The sequence below is a fragment of the Lithobates pipiens genome, unplaced genomic scaffold (genome assembly GCF_037356315.1).
Source record: "Lithobates pipiens isolate NorthernLeopardFrog02 unplaced genomic scaffold, aLitPip1_a1.2 Scaffold_10, whole genome shotgun sequence".
NCBI lineage: Eukaryota > Metazoa > Chordata > Amphibia > Anura > Ranidae > Lithobates > Lithobates pipiens.
In genome coordinates, this window is record NW_027507686.1 from 188741524 (window position 1) to 188761868 (window position 20345).

At 43.3% G+C, this 20345-nt stretch overlaps 1 protein-coding gene across 1 annotated transcript; it reads right to left on the minus strand.

Annotated features, from left to right (window-relative positions):
- Window positions 1–4313: 4313 nt before the first annotated feature.
- PTS (6-pyruvoyltetrahydropterin synthase) lies at window positions 4314–17196 on the minus strand. Its single transcript, XM_077460748.1, has 5 exons — window positions 16796–17196; window positions 14717–14739; window positions 10514–10570; window positions 10290–10360; window positions 4314–7068 (listed from the first exon to the last, which is right to left on the minus strand). Exons 3-5 carry the CDS (start codon window positions 10550–10552, stop codon window positions 6945–6947), a joined length of 234 nt encoding a protein of 77 aa, XP_077316874.1. The 5' UTR covers window positions 10553–10570; window positions 14717–14739; window positions 16796–17196; the 3' UTR covers window positions 4314–6944.
- Between the last annotated feature and the right edge of the window lie 3149 nt (window positions 17197–20345).

The following is a 20345-nucleotide window of genomic DNA, read 5'->3' on the forward strand; positions in this document are numbered from 1 at the left end:
CAAACAAACCCCTTATTGCAATATTAAAGTGCTAATATAAGTTTGTGCAAACCATACAAGAAAAAGTGCTACGTGTACGTCCTATTTTTGAAGAGGGATATCTCTGTAACGGCAGCAGCTGCTGCCACAACCGAGATATCCATCTCTTCAGGCGGCGGTCGGCTGTACGATAAGGGTGGTCTCCGCGGCGGATTTGCCGCGAGATCACCGCTATCGGCGGGAGAGGTGCCACCCCCCCTCCCGCCGCCCTCCCGCACCTTCCGCCGCTTACCGGAGCCGTCGGTAGCGGCGGAGGCGATCGGGTCCTCTTCCTAGCTGAGCATAGAGACAAGTGAGGCTAAGATGGCCCCCACTCGTCTCTATACCATAGGAGGGCGGAAGCGACGTCAAAACGTCACTTCTGCCCATACCTCTTAAAGGTATATTTTTTTTAAATGTCATTTTTTCTTATTTTTTTTTTTTGTTGCATTTTAGCCCAAATATGAGATCTGAGGACTTTTTGACCCCAGATCTCATATTTAAGAGGACCTGTCATGCTTTTTTCTATTACAAGGGATGTTTACATTCCTTATAATAGGAGTAAAAGTGATCCATTTTTTTTTTTTCAAAAACAGTGTAAAAATAAATAAAATCAATTAAAATAAATAAGAGAAAAAAACGTTTTTTTAAAACACCCCGTCACGACGAGCTTGCGCACAGAAGCGAGCGCATACGTGAGTAGTGCCCGCATATGAACACGGTGGTCAAACCACACATGTGAGGTAGCGCCGCGATCGGTAGAGCGAGAGCAATAATTCTAGCCCCAGACCTCCTCTGTAACGCAAAAAATGCAACCTGTAGAATTTTTTAAATGTCGCTTATGGAGATTTTTGAGGCTAAAAGTTTGACGCCATTCCACGAGCGCGCGCAATTTTGAAGTGTGACATGTTGGTTATCAATTTACTCGGCGTACCATTATCTTTCACAATATAAAAAAAAATTGGGCTAATTTTACTGTTGTCTTATTTTTTTATTCAAAAAAGTGATTGCACGGTATTGGCGGGTGTTGCAGAGCATTGCAGAGTGTTGCAGGGTATTGGTGGGTGTTGCAGAGCATTGCAGAGTGTTGCAGGGTATTGCAGGGTGTTGCAGAGCATTGCAGGGTATTGCAGAGTAATGCAGAGTAATGGCAGGGTATTGCAGAGTATTGCAGTGTAATGCAGGGTAATGCAGGGTAATGCAGGGTATTGCAGAGTAATGCAGAGTAATGGCAGGGTATTGCAGAGTATTTGCAGGGAATTGAGGGGTTAATTTTCGGTGAGCAGCGATGTGGGCACTGCAGATGCAGCCCACATCGCTGCTGACACCGATCTCCTCCCCCTCCGCTGTTCCGATCGGTACAGAGAGGGAGGGAGTTTGTTTACAAGTGATCACTCCGTCATTTGACGGAGCGATCACGTGGTAAACGGCCGCGACGAGCGGCCGTTTACCGTGATCCGTGATGCGCCGGGTCCTGTGGACCCGGCGGTCACGGATGCTCTCGAGTGCGCGCCCCAGGGGGCGCGCGAGAGCGGAATTCTGGGAGGACGTCATATGACGGCCTCCCACAGTTAAGAAACCGCCCTAAAGCCGTCATTCGGCTATAGGGCGGTTATTAAGTGGTTAAAAAAACAAAACAAAAAAACAACAACACAGAAACGGAAGTGGAACACACAACTCACTGGAGACTGAGCAGCGGAAATGCGGTATGGATGTGTCAGGTGACGCGTTTCAATGCATCCGCATTTTCTTCAGATTCGAGTCCTTCAGGTGTCTTTTGGCAAACTCCAGACAGGATGTCATGTGCCTTTTACTAAGGAGTGGCTTCTATCTGGCCACTCTACCATACAGGCCTGATTGGTGGAGTGCTGCAGAGATGTTTTTTTTTTTTTTATGGAAGGTTTTCCTCTCTCCACAGAGAAATGCTGGAGCTCTGTCAACGTGACCATTGGATTCTTGGTCACCACCCTGACTAAAGGCCCTTCTCCCCCGATCACTCTGTTTGGCTGGGTGGCCAGCTCTAGGAAGAGACCTGGTGGTTTCAAACTTCTTCCATTTATGGACAATGGAGGCCACTGTGCTCAATGGGACCTTCAATGCTGCAGACTATTTTCTGTACCCTTCTGTGCCTCGATACAGACAATTCCTTAGACTTCAAGGCTTGGTTTGTGCTCGGACTTGCACTGTTAACTGTGGGACCTATATATTTATATATAGACAAGTGTGTGCCTTTCCAAATCCTGTCCAATAACCTGAATTTACCACAGGTGGACTCCAATCAAGTTGTAGAAACATCTCAAGGATGATCAATGGAAACAAGATTCACCAGAGCTCAATTTTGAGTGTCATGGCAAAGGCTGTGACTACTTATGAAGTACATATGTTTTGTTTTTTCCCCCCCCATTTTTAATAAATTTGCAAATATTTCAAATTTTTTTCACGTCATTATGGGGTATCGTTTGTAGAATTTTGAGGAAAATAATGAATTTAATCAATTTTGTAACAAAGAAAATATGGAAAAAGTAAAGCGCTGTGAATACTTTTTGGATACACGGTATATAGTCCTTAGAAACCAAATTGGAAACACTAAAGGTAAAGCTGCTGAGCATGCAGGCAATCCTGGAAGTTCTGCAAAGAGATGGCCAGCAGACAGCACTCGCAACGAAATTTTTTTTTAGATTTTTGTTTTTTTTAAGTAAGCTTATATTGGATTATCAAAACTCGTTTGTATTGCTATTACAATGCCGTTGTTATAAAATGAAAGTGTATGCTGTGAACATAAAACTCCACCTCCTCTTGGTCCTGACAGTTTCTCCCCCCCCCCCCCTTGCATTTGACATGAAAATCTGACCATAGATGAGTCAGGTCCCCCCCACCACCCCTTCAGGCATTTCTGCTGCCAGTTTCCTGTCAGCTGGTTGATGTGGATTTTCAAGCAGTAGTAAACCACAAAAATAAGTTTTTCCCCTGCAAGTTGAGTATTATGTGCTAGTATGCATTGCATACTAGCACATTTTGAAAGACCTTTAAACAGAAGCCCTCCAGTGGTGCACTGTCACAGCTGATAGGGCTTCCATCGTCACCCAGTCTTCCTTCTGGTTTCATGGGCTCCAAGCATTTTAAATGGCTGATCAGTGATAATGTGTGTGCACAGAAGTCACGGCTCTCTTAATGGGCAGCACGCCGTCCACAGAGCGTATGCATTGGTGATGTCACCAACTGCCTCTAAAAAAAGGTAAATATTTCCTAAACAGTGCATGTTTAGGAGACTTTTACTGTACCAGCAGGGAAGCCCGCTGAAGAGTCATCGGTTATTGAGGGTGCAGAGGCCAGCTTCCCAGCCCGCTCCTTCACAACCAGCTATTCTTCACATAGAATTCAAATCAGTCGATAATTTTATTTATTTTTTTGACTGATCCAAATTCGATTTGTTCTGAAATTTTGGAATTTGTTAGAAAAAGTAATAAGTGATAAGTGATACAAATTCCAAAAAGAATCAGTGACACTAAATTAGTAAATAACCAATCTATCCGGAATTAAAACACACTTTTCGGTTCTGCAGATGTCTAGAAGGGGATGAGAACAATGAGGTAAAAATCCACCTTTCCGGGGCCGACAAAAGGAGGAATGCAACGCTATCCCTCACCTGCCCGCCATCAACGTCTAAAGAAGCTAAAATTAAAAACACATTTTTTATATTATAGTTAGAACATCTCCCATGCCCCTGAAGGCAACACCCCACATACGGAAAGGTTTCTGCATAGTAAGATGTGGAATAGACTCCCTCCAGAGCCAGTTCTGCCTAGCTCAGTAGATTTTTTTAATCAAAGGGCCTGGGATTCTTTCCTAAATGTACACAATATAACTGGATACTGATATTTATAGGTAAAGTTGATCCAGGGAAAATCTGATTGGCTTTTGATGGATCAGGAAGGAGTTTTTTTTTTTCCCCTTGCTGTAGCAAATTAGATCATGCTTTGCTGGGGTTTTTCGCCCTTCCTCTGAATGAAGAATTGTGTAGATCGGATTTTTTTTTTTTTTTTTTTTTTTTTTGGCGTTGAATTAGATGGACTTGTCTTTTTTTCAACCCAACTAGTTACAATATGGCTGGCACAGAAGCAAAAATGACAGAACATCCAACAGGGGTCAAAGAAAATTAAGTCAGACAGCACATTTTTAAACTTGTCGTCATGTTTTCTAAACCTAAAATAAAAATGACTGATGTTAGACTTTTGTCAAGTTTTCTATAGCGCATATATAATATACTATTTACAAAAAAATAAAAACACAAACCATTTAAAATGTTAAAATATATTTTATTTGGCATCATATCTAAATACTGAGCAAAGGCAAGGTTCTACAAATCTGAAGATGTAAACAATGTATAAACATTTACCGGAATTGGGTTCTCTATATGGCTAGGTTCAAACGTCTAGCATGTAAACCTGTTCCTGCACCTACAACCACCTGTAGCAAAGCCGTACTTTTTTGTTTTTTTTTGCAGGCATACAGGGCTGCCATTCATTCTTAATGGCACCCCTATGCATCTGAAAACGCAACACATTTTCGGTTGCTGGGAAAACATATGGTGCAAAGGCACCATGTCATTTTTCTGCAGTTACATTTCAAAAAGGGTGTAGGAACCCTTTTTCCCCTGCATGGAATGCGGGCACAGCAGCCTATTAAAATGAATGGCCTGTCATGCCTCGCAAACTCGGCTCGCACAGCCACTTCAGCGTAAGCCTAAATCATCTCCACAGCCATGATTTTTCTGATAACAGTTTAGGCAGTGAATCTAGAGTCATGGGCTTTCACACTGGATTGGTGCGCTGGCAGGAGACTCAAAAGTCTGCAAGCCGCATCTGAGGCACTGTAGGAGCGGTGCATACATCGCTCCTAAAGTGCCCCTGCCCATTGAAATCAATGGGCAGCGGTGCATTGCGGATGCTTTTAACCTTTTTTTGGCTGTTAGTGGATGTTAAAAGCCCCGCTAGCAGCTGAAAGAGACTATAAAGCATCACTAAAAATAGCGGTACTTTACCGCCGACGCCCACCCCAGTGTGAAAGTGCCATAAAGCACATCCTAAGATCCCACACAGATTAAGATTTATGTACAAATGGGTCTAAAGTAAATATAGTGTCCCCTATAGCAACACGCCTTTCCCTGGCATAAAAGAGGCTGCTTGTCATGTGCAACACGTTTATATCAGGTTTCATTGTGTGCAAATCCTTTTGCAAACTCGGTCATTAAGGCCGCGTACACACGGGCGGACTGTCTGTCCAACTTAGTCCGCTGAAACGTGTTTCAGCGGACAATCCGCTCGTGTGTGGGCTTCAGCGGACTTTTTCAGCGGACAGTCTGGCGGACTAAGTCTTTCAGAATTTCCGTAATACAGTCCGTCCAAACTTGGTTTCAGCGGACAGTCCGCTCGTGAGTAGGCAAGTTGGACGGACCAAGTATGGCGCATGCTCAGAAAGAATTTACACGGCCGAAGGTTGCATTGCAGTGTATTGGACGTCGAATTTCTAGTCCCGTCGTATGTGCCGTACACGTCATCGCGCAAGCTTTCAGCGGACTGTCTGTTCATCGTGTGTGGTCAAGTCCGTTCATTCAAAAGTAGGACGGACTGTCTGTCGGATTGTCTGACGAACTTAGTTGGCCAGACAATCCGCCCGTGTGTACGCGGCCTAACTTGTAAGAGTAGCATCACTATCTTGCATAGCTTGTGCAAAGAACAGAGCTGTGGGAGGGACCCAGAAGACCTGCTCACTACAGGCTCTCTACAGAAAACTGCATTTGTTTACGGACCATCCGAAAATCTGACAAAAATTTACTAGCCTGTCATCCAACATTTCTTAGCCAAAAATTGGAAAACAATTGTTGAAAGGAGCGTAAGAACGGGGACAACAGTCTGTCAAACGACAATCTCCTTCTGATTTTCATACTGTGTACGAGGCTTAACATCTCAAATGTGCCAGGGAGAACCTTTCCCCTACAAAAGCCCTCTATGTCATAGTGGAAAATTGTGGGGAGACTGACATGTACACCTCATACAGGTCTTAAAGCTGAACTCCAGCTAGGATCTTTATTGCATACTTATATTGGTTGGCACAATGTGTAGCATATCTGAGGGGGCATTGGGGAAGTTGTACTATACAGCACTACTACACTGGACAGCTGATCTTCTGGGTTCTATCCTTTCCACCTTGCTCAAAGGAATTGTTATATGCATGGTGGCAGTGCCACGCAAGCAAACTGATGTGGTCAGAGGGGCAGCCACTTGGCATAGAGCCTGAAAGCGAACACTGTAGTAGCACGGACTACTACAGTGATTTCCAGTATGACATATGCATACTTAGGCTGGGCCAAAGTAAATATGCAATAAAGATCATACCAGGATTTCAGTATTCATGCAAATAAGACCTAACATTTTTATACACCTATCTTAGTTTCCTCACAGATCAGGGAAATTAATATCTATTGAGCCTAATGCCAATTACACACACTGAGCACTTTTCAGGTTTTTTTTTTTTTTTTTTTTTTTTAAACGACTTTAGTACATCTACACCTAAATTAGAATGGTTTGTATATGCAGCAAAAGTGACTATTTTATGTATAATAGCACATGTCAAGTACAAAAAAGGAATGTTAAGAGCTGCCTCTACACTGTAAAAACAGCCAAAGTTGTCATATTACAAAGGCAAGCCTAGTTTTCTCATCATAGCGCAAGAGGTTTCTCTCGCCCCCCAGCATGTTGATGGAATTTTCAGAAAGACGGGTCAGTATAGAATTAACACATCTGTTAACATGCAGGTAGGACTTTAAGGTAGTCAAGATTTCTTGATGAATGGTGCAGGGCAGATATGTTTACAGTCTTCTGGCCCCCATGCTTGTGGCTATAAATCTGAAAAAGTTAGAGTTCTCATCATTCCCCTCTGTAGGTAGCAGTGTTGTTGTCGGTCTCATGTACGCGTACCTCATGCAGTAGTCCTGGTGGAAGTCTCTTCTGAAGACCATCCCAAATGAATACAGTCACATTCTCCACAGAACTGCAAAAAAGTATCCTACTATTATTAAAACTATATTATATTGCAAATTCAACTACACATATTGCAACAGTGATTTAAATTTTGTTTTTCTTGTCAGTGATAAAGTGAAGAGCTGTATAACCCTCCCCATTGTCAGGACCTGCATTTAAACCTTGGACCTTGAAAGGTTGTTCCTATCTCAGCCCCTCTTTCCTGTGCTCGAGCTGGACTCTGGTGGTCAATGGAAAAACAATGACCAGTCGGGTAGTCAAGAATACAAAAGTTTATTCCGGCTTCACAGAATAATAATATGTAATAAACAAAAAGGGGTCTTATAGGGGGAAGGCCCCATGAACAACCAATCACATTCAAGCATTATGTTAATACAATATACAATTAATATTAACCTAAAAGCTATTCATAGTAATTCTGCCTAGAAACAGACTCAATGTCACAATGTTTGACCTTATCATCTTGGCTCGAGGCCAATGTTCTCAACACACAATATATGTTCCTAATGTCCAGCAACCAACCGAAGACGCATCCTGCTTCACACTTTGCCTTAGCACAAGCTAGGAGCTAGCGTGAGATGAAAAACATATTTTAAAAACAGACCTAAGGTGTAACTCTACCTTTCCTTACAGACCTACTGTCTGGCAGTAAAGCGAGGCACCCGAGATGTTGTATAGCTCCCTTCTGATCCAACAATCTTGCCTCGTACCTTGTTTTTTTTTTTTTTTAAACTTGAATTCTTTGCTTCTCCCATGAACCTCCTGATTTAAACCATGTCTCTGAACTTCCTGTTTGCCAGATTATTTTCCTCTCTCCAGCCAATATCGCTCTCGTCACTCCTGCTGCCTTCTGAACCTTGCTACTAATTATGGACCTGAACTGCACCTCTGCTTGATCCCAATCCCGTAATCACTTGTTACTGGCCTTTGACTTATCCCTACCTGCTATATCTGCTACTGGAGCCAGGTTTGTTCACCTCCTGGTGGGGTGACCCCGAGGACCACAACCTGGTACTAACATACAGCGAAATCCCATGTACACCAGCAGGAGCTCTGGTGAACACCTGATAGCACTAATGCCCTGTACACACGATCAGACTTTCAGACAACAAAACCGTGGAATTTTGTGCGGAAATTCCGATAAAGTTTTGTTGGTGGAACATTTGAGAACCTGCTAGCCAACAAACGTTCGATGGAGCATACACGCGGTCGGACTTTCCGCCAACAAGCTCACACCCAACATTTGTCAGAAAATCCAATTGTGTGTACATGGCATTAGACCCCGGGTGAGCCTGCATCATCCATCAAGATGGCATGCTTGTGTAGCACCCTGGTATTAGGCAGGGTTGCTAATAAATTTAGTTATGCTGGGTGTAATTAGCCTGGCTACTTGGTAGTTTGCCCCAAGCCTAAATCTGGTGCATTTCTCTCAATAGGTGGCACTGCGCCTTTGGCATTAGAATGACGAGACCACAGTGAGTTCAGGCTGTGAATAGACAGTTTCTCAGCCAGAGTAGCTACTTGGCATGCTGGGATAGCCTATTTAAGGGGGAACGAGTCAGGCGATCAGTGTTCTTTTAGTCCCAGGCTGAGGCCTGGGGGCTGTATGTGAAGCAGCAGCTGAAGGTTAGGCCTGAGGCCTAGCCACAAGTTTAAAGGCTCAGCCTGAAGGGAACCTGATCATTGCAGAAGTTCGGCCAGACGGTGAACCGAGTATTGCTAGAGGTGAAGGAAAAGCAGTTGCCACATGGGACAACCACTCCTGTTAGCAGTGGCAAGTGAGAACCAGAGATCAGAGATAAAAAGGGGACACCATCTCCAGTAAGGGGCAACTTCTCCTGTTATCAGAGGCCAGGTTTTGGAAGTCCAAAGAAGTATCAGAGCAGCCTTTTTTTCACTAGCCGTGATGGGGAACAAGTTAGGAAAGCTTCAGCGTTCAAGTCAGGAACCTAGCGGGTGAGCATGGGTGACATGAAGAGGATTCCCTGAGAGCCAAGCCAGGGACCCAGCAGGTAGCGTGGGTGTGGTGCAGCAGGTTAGCCTTGGAAGAGCTCAGGGGATCCAGCGGGCAGCTGGGTTCTGAAGGTCTGCTGAGAAGACTGGGAGCTCAGCGAGAAAAGTTACAGCAGGAGGTTGAGAGACGGGGGGTCAGGTCCTACACAACAGGGATACCATATCTGATATGTGTACAGATCTGTGTTGAAGTCAACCTACAAGTTCAGTTGCCATAGGAGACAGCAGTTCTACAAATACAGTGTTCAACCGGCTTAAAAGATCCTCAACTTGTATAGCTGTCTGCCAATTGCTACTGCATCTGCCCAAGAGTGTTCAGGCCCTAAACCTTCACCCAGTTCTTGTTAATACAATAAATCTCTTTTGTTGTTCTTCCATCACACCCATCATGCCTGGTAACCCACTCTACAAAAAGGAGGAAGGGAGGATGTCATCTCGCCTCTACTCTTAAGGTCACCATCAGGCCTCTAGGGGTCTGAGACATTGTTACACTTGTATACATCCTGATAGTTGGTGGGGGCCTCTACTGCTATAGCTACTGGACTCTGAGCCCGACTCCAGACTGAGAAACCCCGGTCCATATTAAAGAAACCCGTGTTTTGTTTAACATGCAACAGGCATCTCACATTCTACTGCCTTTTTAAAAGTTTTTTTTTTTCCCCCTCCTCTCCTGAAATAAAAAAAAAAAAAAAGGGAAGTACAAACTGAAAGAAATTAGTGTGTTGCCCAGGTTTGCCCTGCGTGTTGTCCTGGTTTGCTTTAACCTCCCCTGTCCCCAGGTTATAGTTAGCCCTAGAGGGATGAACACAATATCCAGGATTTCCAGACATGGAGGACCACATAGCTCACTCCAGGTGACTGTTGATCTAATCAGCACTTAATAGTACAGCTAAGATGCTGCCGCGAGCGCAGCACCCCCCCACCCCCCATACTGACCATGCTGCTGTGCAAAGATGGGGGGGCCCCCCCACAATGCTTCTTCATCCACAGAAGAGTCACTCTAATACTGAAGGTGTGATACTGACCAGATCACATAGTTACAGATATGTGGTTCATAACATTAACTCTTACTTGAAGACCAGTGATTCAAAGGATTGGATAAGAACAACAGCCAGGGAGCACCAATTTTCAGGAAACCATAACCTCTCAAAAGTACAGGTGTCTTAATCATGAATGACCAGCTCAATCCCTATAAGCTGTATATAAACTCCAACTCACCTGACAGTATTTTTAAAGTAGGGAACATCAAGATCCAGATTTTTATGATCTAGTGGAACCATAATAACCTCCTTTAAAAAAAAAAAAAAAATTATAATAATATAAAAGTGTGTGATTTCAGTCTAAAATAAAAGATGTATGAAAAAACAAAAAGCTATTCAGATTTAGCAGGACATATTTTAATGTATATGTTTCCACTCGTATCCTTATAGCAGACTGCTTACCTGTATATCCCTCTTCAGGTCTGTTAGGTTCATCACCATTCCAGTGACAGGGTCTAGCTATGTAAAGAGAATATACAAATAATTAGATTTTATCGCACGTGCACACACACACACACACACACACACACACACGATCGATAGATATCATGGGCTGTACAAGTTGTTGGAATGTGTTAGGAGAAAGAAACCTGCATCCACGACAGCTTAAAGCATGTAATGCAAGAAAATTCAATAACCACCCTTGTAAAGAGTTTAATACAATGGTGGCACCATTATACTTGCAAGTGTTCTTTAAGTCACCATTTAAAATGATAAAGCAGTATTAAACAAAAAAATTGAATATATAGCTTGATCATCATTAGCTGTGGTGGCTACATTAGTTTTCTTTTTAGGCTCTTTTCCCTGGCGATATGGCCAGTAACACCTCCAGGATGAAGGAGCACAGGGTGCACAGCAGACAGTGTATTTAAGTCTGCAATTGGAATGCAGCTAACAAATTGAAGCCAAACTCCAGCTCACACTAAAGCCCCATACACACTATCAGATTGTCTGCTGATTTACCAAAACCATGTAGTAGAAGGGCCTGCCTGATTGCATACAAATTGAAACTCCTAATGTTTGACCTCATATTACATGGTTTTGGTAGTTCTGAAGGAAAAACTCAGCAGAAAAATCTGATAGTGTGTATGGGGCTTAACACCTTTTCTGATGAAGGTTTTACAAGAAAAAAAAAAAAAAAAAAAAAAAATGTATATGGATCATTGTAAGCACCCGTCAGTGGTAAATGGTTTGTCTCACTACTCCGAAATTACCGATTTGCAAGATAGCTTGTTCTTTTGAAAAAATATTATGGTTTGCTTTTGGTATTAATGCTGCTTTAACATTCTGACTCCTATCTTGGGGGAACTGTAGACATATAATATATTTATGGGCACAATACCCTATAGCATACCAATACACATAACCCCATGGAAGCCAAAACAAAAACTGGATGTTTCTCACTGAACATGGTAGAATACAGCAATTGCACTACAGGACTAGGAACAATTACATGATCCAACTTCTATCATACTTCAGGCCGCGTACACACGCGGGGACTGTTCGCTCAACTTTGTCCGTCAAACAGTTTCAGCAAACAGTCCGCTCAAAATTAGCATGGACGGACTTGCCCACACATGACGAACGAACAGTTTGCTGAAACCGTGCGCGATGACGTGAACGGCACGTACGACGGGACGGAAAATACAACGTCCTATACACTGCATTACAACTTTCGGCGTGTAAATCCTTTCTGAGCATGCGCGGAACTTAGTTTGACGAACAAGCCTACACACGAGGGGACTGTTCGCTGAAACCAAGTTTCAGCGGACAGTTTTTCGGAAATTCCGAAAAACCTTGTTCAGCAAACTGTTCGCTGAAACTGTCCGCTGAAAGCCCACACACGGGCGGACTGTCCGCCGAAACACTGTTCAGCGGACAAAGTTGGGCGAACAGTCCCCGCGTGTGTACGCGGCCTCAGAGTTTACTGACCTGGCTTCCACATTGTCAACAAGGAACAAAAAGACAAATACATTTTTAAACAGTCAAACCTAAAACTGAACCTGGCAGTTGTAAGAGGGATATGACCATAGATTTGTAAAGGTTATTTGTGCCATGTCTTGGAACCTTTTCAGAACATCTCATCCTGCAATTTAAAGTCCCATTATTATATGGCACAAGCATATAACAGGGTTAATTTATCTATGTGCACCCAATGGGCTCAACGTCTCATGTCCTGACCACACATACCCACCAACTGTTTTTGCAGAAAACCAGAACATCCAGTAAGGCTACATTCACACTTGAGAGATTTGAGTCGCGGGCAGATTTTGGTACGATTCTGCCCGTGATTTGAAAGCGCCGATGTGCGAATGACAAATTGCAGGGCTTGCATTTCAGAGGCCATTCATATGAATAACACCAAAAATCACGGGGCATGTCTGCTGCGATAAATCACGCTGTAATCACAGCAAGCATGTTGCCTAAACTTTTGGGCAAAACGCTTACCGTGAGATTTAGTGTGCCAGACCCTCATCGCTATTTTAGGTACCATGCAAATGAATGCCATCTCAGATGCGAGTCCCACGATCTGTCATTCACACATCAGCGTTTTCAAATCACAGGCAGAATCACACCGAATCTGCCCGCGATTCAAAATGCTCAAGTATGAATGCAGCCAGAGAAACTGGGTACCTGAAAACATGCAAACTCCATGAAGAAAGTGTTCCTGGTGGGTCCATAAGAATCCTAGGACTAGGTGCTACCTCTTAGTCAATGTAGTGAAATCTCAAGAGGGAGCATTGGTCTACTGGTCTCTGCCTTCACATGTGGACAATGGAACCATCAAGTAATCTGTGGCCACCCAGAAAATGTTAACACACACACACACACACACACACACACACACACACACACACACACACACACAATCACAATATCCCTGCATGGGAACTCATTCATCTTAAGAACAGATTCATTGTCTGAAGAAACGTGCGCTTTTAAGTTTAGGAATTTTTGTTTGTTAAATTAGAACTATGGGCAAAACTCTTAAATTTTGAATAGAGCAAGGGAGGGATATAACCGCTCAGTTTTTTTTTGCCATCTGTGCCCCATTGTGGACACCTCCCTTTAACTTCCTGTCCAATAGTCAAACAGGAAGTCCCTACAAATTAATTCTTTGGGGGCCCTCAGGTCAGCAGAACTCATTTCCCCATTGGAAGATTTCCCTTCTATTACTTTTTTTGAAGACAATCCAAAATTTGTGAATTTTCTTTTACTTTCAATGATGATGGTAAACAAGACAATATAAGAGGGTGAATCTCCTTAATGGGGGCAAAGACAGCAATAAAAAAAACTGACACACGTTCTAATACCTTCACTTTATCCTTTAGTGAATTGGCGTCATTTAAAGTAAATTAAGCCAAAACTCATGGGCAGAACCCAATAGACTTTTCCTTTTGTTCTCACAATGCATCCTCTGGCACAACAATACTGTACCATGCACTCTAATTTAGACTCAAGCATTTTACCCCAAGGAACCAGTAAAATAAATGTTCTTGGTAAATCTCTGCTAAAATGATTATAACTGCAGCTCACAATGTAGAATGCTTAGTAAAATTGTGAAAGAAAACAAAAAAAGGGGGGGGGGGGTGTTCGGTGGAAGGGAAGTGTGACCTAGAAGTATTTGACACCCAAGGCAGATTTTTTATATTGTGGTGTCCACTAACATTGGTGGTCAGTGTTGAAGAGACCTCTTTGAATGGTGGCTGGTAGAAAATGGCCCCTTGCATGGAGTGGTCAATTCGCCACTGCTCAAGGAAAGCCTAGCACCTTCAGCGAGGAAAGCGAAGGATCCGCGGGACCTTAGTTGGTAAAGGCTGCTCTAAAAAAATAAAAAAAAAATAAAAAATAAAAAAGGACTTGCTAGATAAACATAGGGATGACTGGATGGTGCAATAGACCGCTCTGTTGCCCTGTAAAGCCACACTTAAGCCCCATACACACCATCAGATGTTCTGCTGATTTTTATCTTCAGATTTACCAAAACCATGTAGTGCAAAGTGCGTGATTGCATACAAATTGAAACTCCTAAGGTTTGACCTCATACGGTTTTGGTAAAGCTAGAAGGAAAAAAAAATAAATAAAAATAATATCACACCAGCAGAAAATCTGATAGTGTGTACGGGGCTTTAGCATGACAAAGAGGCATGCTTTAGAGCAGGGGCCTCCAAACTATGGCCCTCAAGTTGCTCAGGAACTACAATTGCCATCATGCCTAATCATGTCTGCATTTCAGAATTTTTACAAAGCCTCATGGGATGTGTAGTTTTGAGATCCCTGCTTTAGAGGGAGAGGTTTTTTTACTGCTAGAGCCCCAGGCAACTCAGGGGGGAAATAAATAAACACCCCACACACACAGAATCAAGCTATGGCACATTTCATCAAAACTAGACAACCCTCAAACTATACACCCATACAAATAAAATGACCTCTACAAAACACAACTAAAACATGAACAAGCCATATAAATGGTTATACAGGAATTGGGTTAAGCCAATATTAAACTATATAAGGGGGTTCTAAAGGTAAAATTTGCTTTATTTTCATAATTTAATCCATACTTCCACTAACAGGCTTCAGAAAATATACATATTGAACACCTACCTCAGCCCGCACTGTGACAATCACTAGGAAGAACACAAAATTGTTTTGGTTAGTTGCACAATTCATGTAGTTATATTGCTTGCAGACTAGATGCTAGTTTAATAAGTTGCAGAATGATATTTAAATACATTAAAAAAAAAAAGTCATAAGGAATTCGTAACCCCAATATGCCTACAATATTTACTGTAAAAGGATTCACTTTAGACTTCAGTAGAATTGGCCAAAACTCTAATGCTCTGTACATGCGGTTGGACATGCCAACAATCTGTCTGATTTTTTCTAAACTTGTCTTGCATACACATGGTCGCACAAAGTTGGTCAGAAAATCTGATCGTTCAGAACGAGGTGACGTACAACACGTACGACCGGACTATAAGAGGCCAGTAGCCAACAGCTTTCATCTCGTAATTTATTCTGAGCTTGAGTGGCACTTTGTGCATCAGAATTGTCTACACAGAGCAGAATTTAAACGATCGGATTTTGTTGTTGGAAAATTTTAGATCCAGATCTCAAACTTTGTGCGTCAGAAATTCCAATGGAAAAAAAGTCTGACAACACAGTCGGATCGCACATTTTCCATCGGAAAGTCCGACCGTGCGTACAGGGCCTAAAAGTGGGTGGCTCTGCTGCTGCAATAAATGTTGATTGACTTTTTTGTCTGCCATCAGTCAAATTGTTTGCAGGCACAGTCCAGGCATGGCATTTACTTATAGCTATTAGAATACAATAGCTTTGGCAAAGCTCAGTGTCTACCCAAAAGAAGCTCTGCCTCATTTCCCATCCCCCCCACCTTCTTCACCCTCAGATGGGGGTACCTAGCTTTTGAAGTTCTCCTCTTCTTCCCCCCCCCCAGTCTTCTGGGACCTTTCACAAAGAGCAGAACGCTCACGCATGCGCAGCTGGCCGCACACAGTTACCATGTCAGTGACAGGAACCCGCAGGCTACTAAAGAGCTAGCCCCGGTTAGGACAGCAAGTGTCCCAAGAGTCTGCAGCTACAGATACTGTAGCTGCTGGCATTTAATTCCCCCCCCAGAGTGGAGAACTGCTTTAAAGTTTATCTAAGCTCAAGAAAACAAAAATGTATTATATTACATATCAGTCCTTGGATATGGTGGCTACATGCGTTTTTTTTTTTGGTTTTTTGTTTTTTACCTGGCGACTCTGCTTTGGGTGGCACCACTTACTACATCTATGGGAGGAGCAACATAGCCACTTTAGGACATCAGAACTTTAAGCAGTTAAAGAGGGATTCCACCTACAAAAAAAAAAAAAAAAAATATTAAAAGCCAGCAGCTATAAATACTACAGCTGCTGACTTTCAATAAATGGACACACTCACGATCGATCGCTCGGCTCTTGGCTGCTGCCACCATTCTAGGTGAGGGAATCAGGAAGTGAAGCGGCTTCACTTCCCGGTTCCCTACTGCGCATGCGCGAGTCACGCAGCACAATAGGAATTGTTCGCGCTGTCTCTGGGACCCGTGTGTGTCCCAGCAGACAGCGCGGCAGGACAGGAAGAGGCATAGACTCCCACAGGAGTCTATGCCCGGAAGTGGGAGTAAATACCCATTTTTGACAGGTATCTCCACCCCCCTCCCCCCTGAAAGGTGCCAATTGTGGCACCGGAGGGGGGGGGGAGGGGTTCCGATCAGCGGAAGTTCCACTTTAGGGTGGAACCCCACTTTAAAGTAACAGTTTTTTCCTTTCAGGATAAAGGTTTTACATAATAAATAAATGTTAATAAGAGAGTTTTGTTCTGCTTTAATACGTTTCGTCTGTATCAAAGAACTAAAGGTGTATCTGCACATGGAGATCATTGATGGAAGGAAAATAGGAAAGCATCTTGTATTGGGTTCCCTCATGTACTGACGTTTCAGGATAGCCAAAGCTGGGAATAGATTTCAAAGTGAACATTTGAGTGGAAATCTAATGAATCCTAGATCAGACTTGTTGGCCTAGTATAGGACAAAGGACTCGGAGTCTGTGGACACTGCACAGCTTTCTGATGTAACACGGGTGGATGTATAATGTAAAGTGTACCAACAGTCAATAAAAAGGTTATTTTGTTGTCTCTGACCTTTGTAGTTATGGCCGTGTCCATTTGGGTTGTTGCACTTTCCATAAATTCTCTTGTTCTCCTCATCACTCAAAGAATTACTGCAGCACAAAAATGGAAAATAGAACAGTAGTTGAGACAGACTTGATAGGGTTTCATGTCAGATAAGCAGGCTCCTGTTATTTCTCAGGAACATTGCAATTTCCTCCTTACATACTCAACCAGTTTTTGTAAAACTAAAGCTGCAGTTACCGTACCTCCTCTCCAAGGTCCCACGTCCAAGAGGTTTCTCACCAAGACCAGGATCTTTTCCCGGTCTTTACTGGCTGATGTGGGAGGATAGAACTCAGTTTCAGGAGTTAGTCCTCCAGGCACACTGGTACTGTTTCAGAAATGTAGTGTACAGTTAGAGAGGACTTAGCAGGCAAGTAGGTTTGTTTTACTGCAGAAGAGGAGCGATAAAAAAAAAAAAAAAAAACACACACCACACACACAACTGTGATCTAAATGCATGTGATAAAACACCACCTTTTTGACTTAAAACACATTTTTTGAACAAAAACTGTAAAGTCTCTGTGTCCTCAATTTAGTCATTTCGCCACCAATAATCGTGCAATAAGAATTTTTCTAGCAACCACCATCAGATGTGCCCTCACCTGAACGGCCAGAACTTACATATAATGTATGGTCAAAATACGATTTTTTCCTATATATAGGACATGTAATAGACATCCAGACTCCTTGAATAATGCGGCTCTATAATATAATGAGCCTTTATTTTATTAGTCTACATTGGTGCCACATTAGTGTTGACGGGAGAATCTTTTCCACAGCACTACGGTGTTCTGCTGTTGGGAAGCATTCCATGCTGGCAGAACACAATGATCAGCGTTAGATGGTACTTCCCCTTTAAGATACCTTCACCTCTGCTCCTCCCCTCGATCATATGCAAAAGCAAACTTAAATTAGTGAGTTACTACTTAACACTTCCATATACCACTACTCACATTTATTGTGAAATTACACAGGCATTCCAAAATGGAGAGAGATATAGATTATAGAGATATATATATATATATATATATATATATATATATATATATCTCTCTATTACATATATACACATACACACACTACTTAAAGCGGTTGTAAACGACAGTACATTTTTCTTTTTTTTCCCCATACCTTTAAAGGCAAAAGCATAATGTGCTAGTATGCATCACATATTAGCACATTATGCGAAACTTACCTCAAAAGGAAGCATTTCAGCAAAGCCATTGCTGGAAGCGGCATCCATCCTCATCCAGTCTTCCATCCAAGTTCGCAGACTCTGGCTCTGTGACTGGCCGGAGCCACGATTAATGACACTCCTACCGCCATGGTCACGCCACAGGGCTCCGAAGAAACGGCACGGGCGGAGTTCCTTCAGAGTGCATGCGCCAGTGATTTCAGATCAGAGATATTTACTGTACATGGATGTAAATATCTCTGATCTGTAACTGCCATGTGATCAGTTATGATATCAGCCATTTAAAGGTTTGACAGTTTTGTTAAGTGCACAAAGCAAATGTGGCAGTTAGCTTTCTGGGCACATGACTTTTTTTTTTTTTTTAACTGTTAAATCTAGTTTCGCTTCAATTTTTTAAAATCCTAGTACATTTCTTACCATTACAAAAAAAAATAAAACTGACATTTGTAACAATATCAGATTTGTTGATTGTACTTGTAGTAAGGCCAAGAAATAATGCACTTTTTTTTTTAGATCCATCCTACCTAAATCACACAGACAATAAACATGACCCTGATCCCAACCGACCCCTTACATTGCAGTGCCCCTTTTCGACACTCATTACCCCTGTTAACGCACAGTTCTATGGTACCTTTCTTAGGGCAGAGGCAGCAATCATCCTGGGCTGTCATCTCGGGCCTCCAGCCCTGCCACCCATGTCAGCCTCACAGCAGGCGAGGACAGGAGGAGCTGCAGATTCAGACTGAGGAGCGGGGGCTGCCCCAGTTATGTTAACAAGAAACTGATTATCCAGCTTGTTCATATAAAAAGACCACTGTGGGGGATGACATCAGTGGCTGGGCAGAGAGCCAGGGAGAGGACACCCAGCCATGGCACAGCCGCAGTCCCGACATGAGTTTCACTCAGGCCATTCCCAAGTCTTTCCGTGAGTCACGGGAGTCCTCCCGCATTTGCCTAAGATACATCTCTTGGTGCTTTTCTGGTACCCAGGGAACATACAACCTACCATACAAGCAAATGGCTGCACACCCTTTAAGACAACAATGTTCCTTTGCATAGGTAATGTAAATGTAATGTCTGCCCTCATGTTGTAAAGCGCTGAGCAAACTGTTGGCGCTATATAAAACCTGTATAATAATAATAATAATAATAATAGGTGTGCACACAAGACCCCTTAACATATTTCCCAATACACCAGACTCATATGGACAGGTGAACACTGATGCAATGCAGCACTGGAGATTATTAATTAGAGTATTGCTGCATACAATCCTGCACTTGTAAACAGCACCATGGGGATGCATTTGCATTTAATGCCTGCACTGTGTGGACTTCCCTCAAACACCCCCCCCCCCCCCCCCCCACCCCGGCCTTTTCTATGCTGGCTAGTAGACCTACTTCCCACAAATCAACAACTAGTACTTAAGAGGGATTCCGCCAAAAAAAAAAAAATATTAAAAGCCAGCAGCTATAAATACTACAGCTGCTGACTTTTAATAAATGGACACTCACCTGTCCCGGGTTGCAGCGATGCCGGCAGCCAAGGCCGATCGACCGCTCGGGCCTCGGCTGCTGCCGCCACCATTCTAGGTGAGGGAATCAGGAAGTGAAGCAAATCGGCTTCACTTCCCGGTTCCCTACTACGCATGCGCGAGCCGCGCCGCGCAACAGGAAATCTCCGCGCTGTCACTGGGACCCGTGTGTGTCCCAGCAGACAGCGCGGCAGGGCAGGAAATGGCGTAGACTCCTGTGGGAGTCTATGCCCGGAAGTGGGTGAAAATGCCTGTCTTTGACAGGTATCTCCACCCCCCTCCCCCCTGAAAGGTGTCAATTGTGACACCGGAGGGGGGGGGGGGGGTTCCGATCAGCGGAGGTTCCACTTTAGGGTGGAATCCCGCTTTAAAGTGGAATTCCTGCTTACAACTAGCCCAAAAACGGACCCCTCCCCCTCATAACACTTGTGCTAGCTAACCTGTGTGGGAAAGATGTGTATACTTACCCATTTACAGCATACGCTGGTCATCCCTGTGTGTCAGCCAGTGGTGGCTGCAGGGGAGAAGATTGCGTGTGTGACAACAGCTAGTAAAATCTGAAGCAGGGGCATCATCCACAGGCTTCGATGACCCATCTCATCAGCTGTCCTCTCCTGTGAAGCTGCACTGGCTGACACAGAGTAACCTGAAATAAAACACACGCGCACACGAATGCACGTTTGTTTTTAGGCAGAAAGTCACACATTTTTTGGACAATGTTTTGTTCAGGTCACCACTGTAAAAGGCAGGAAGACAAACACAAACACACACACACACACACCTGTAATCC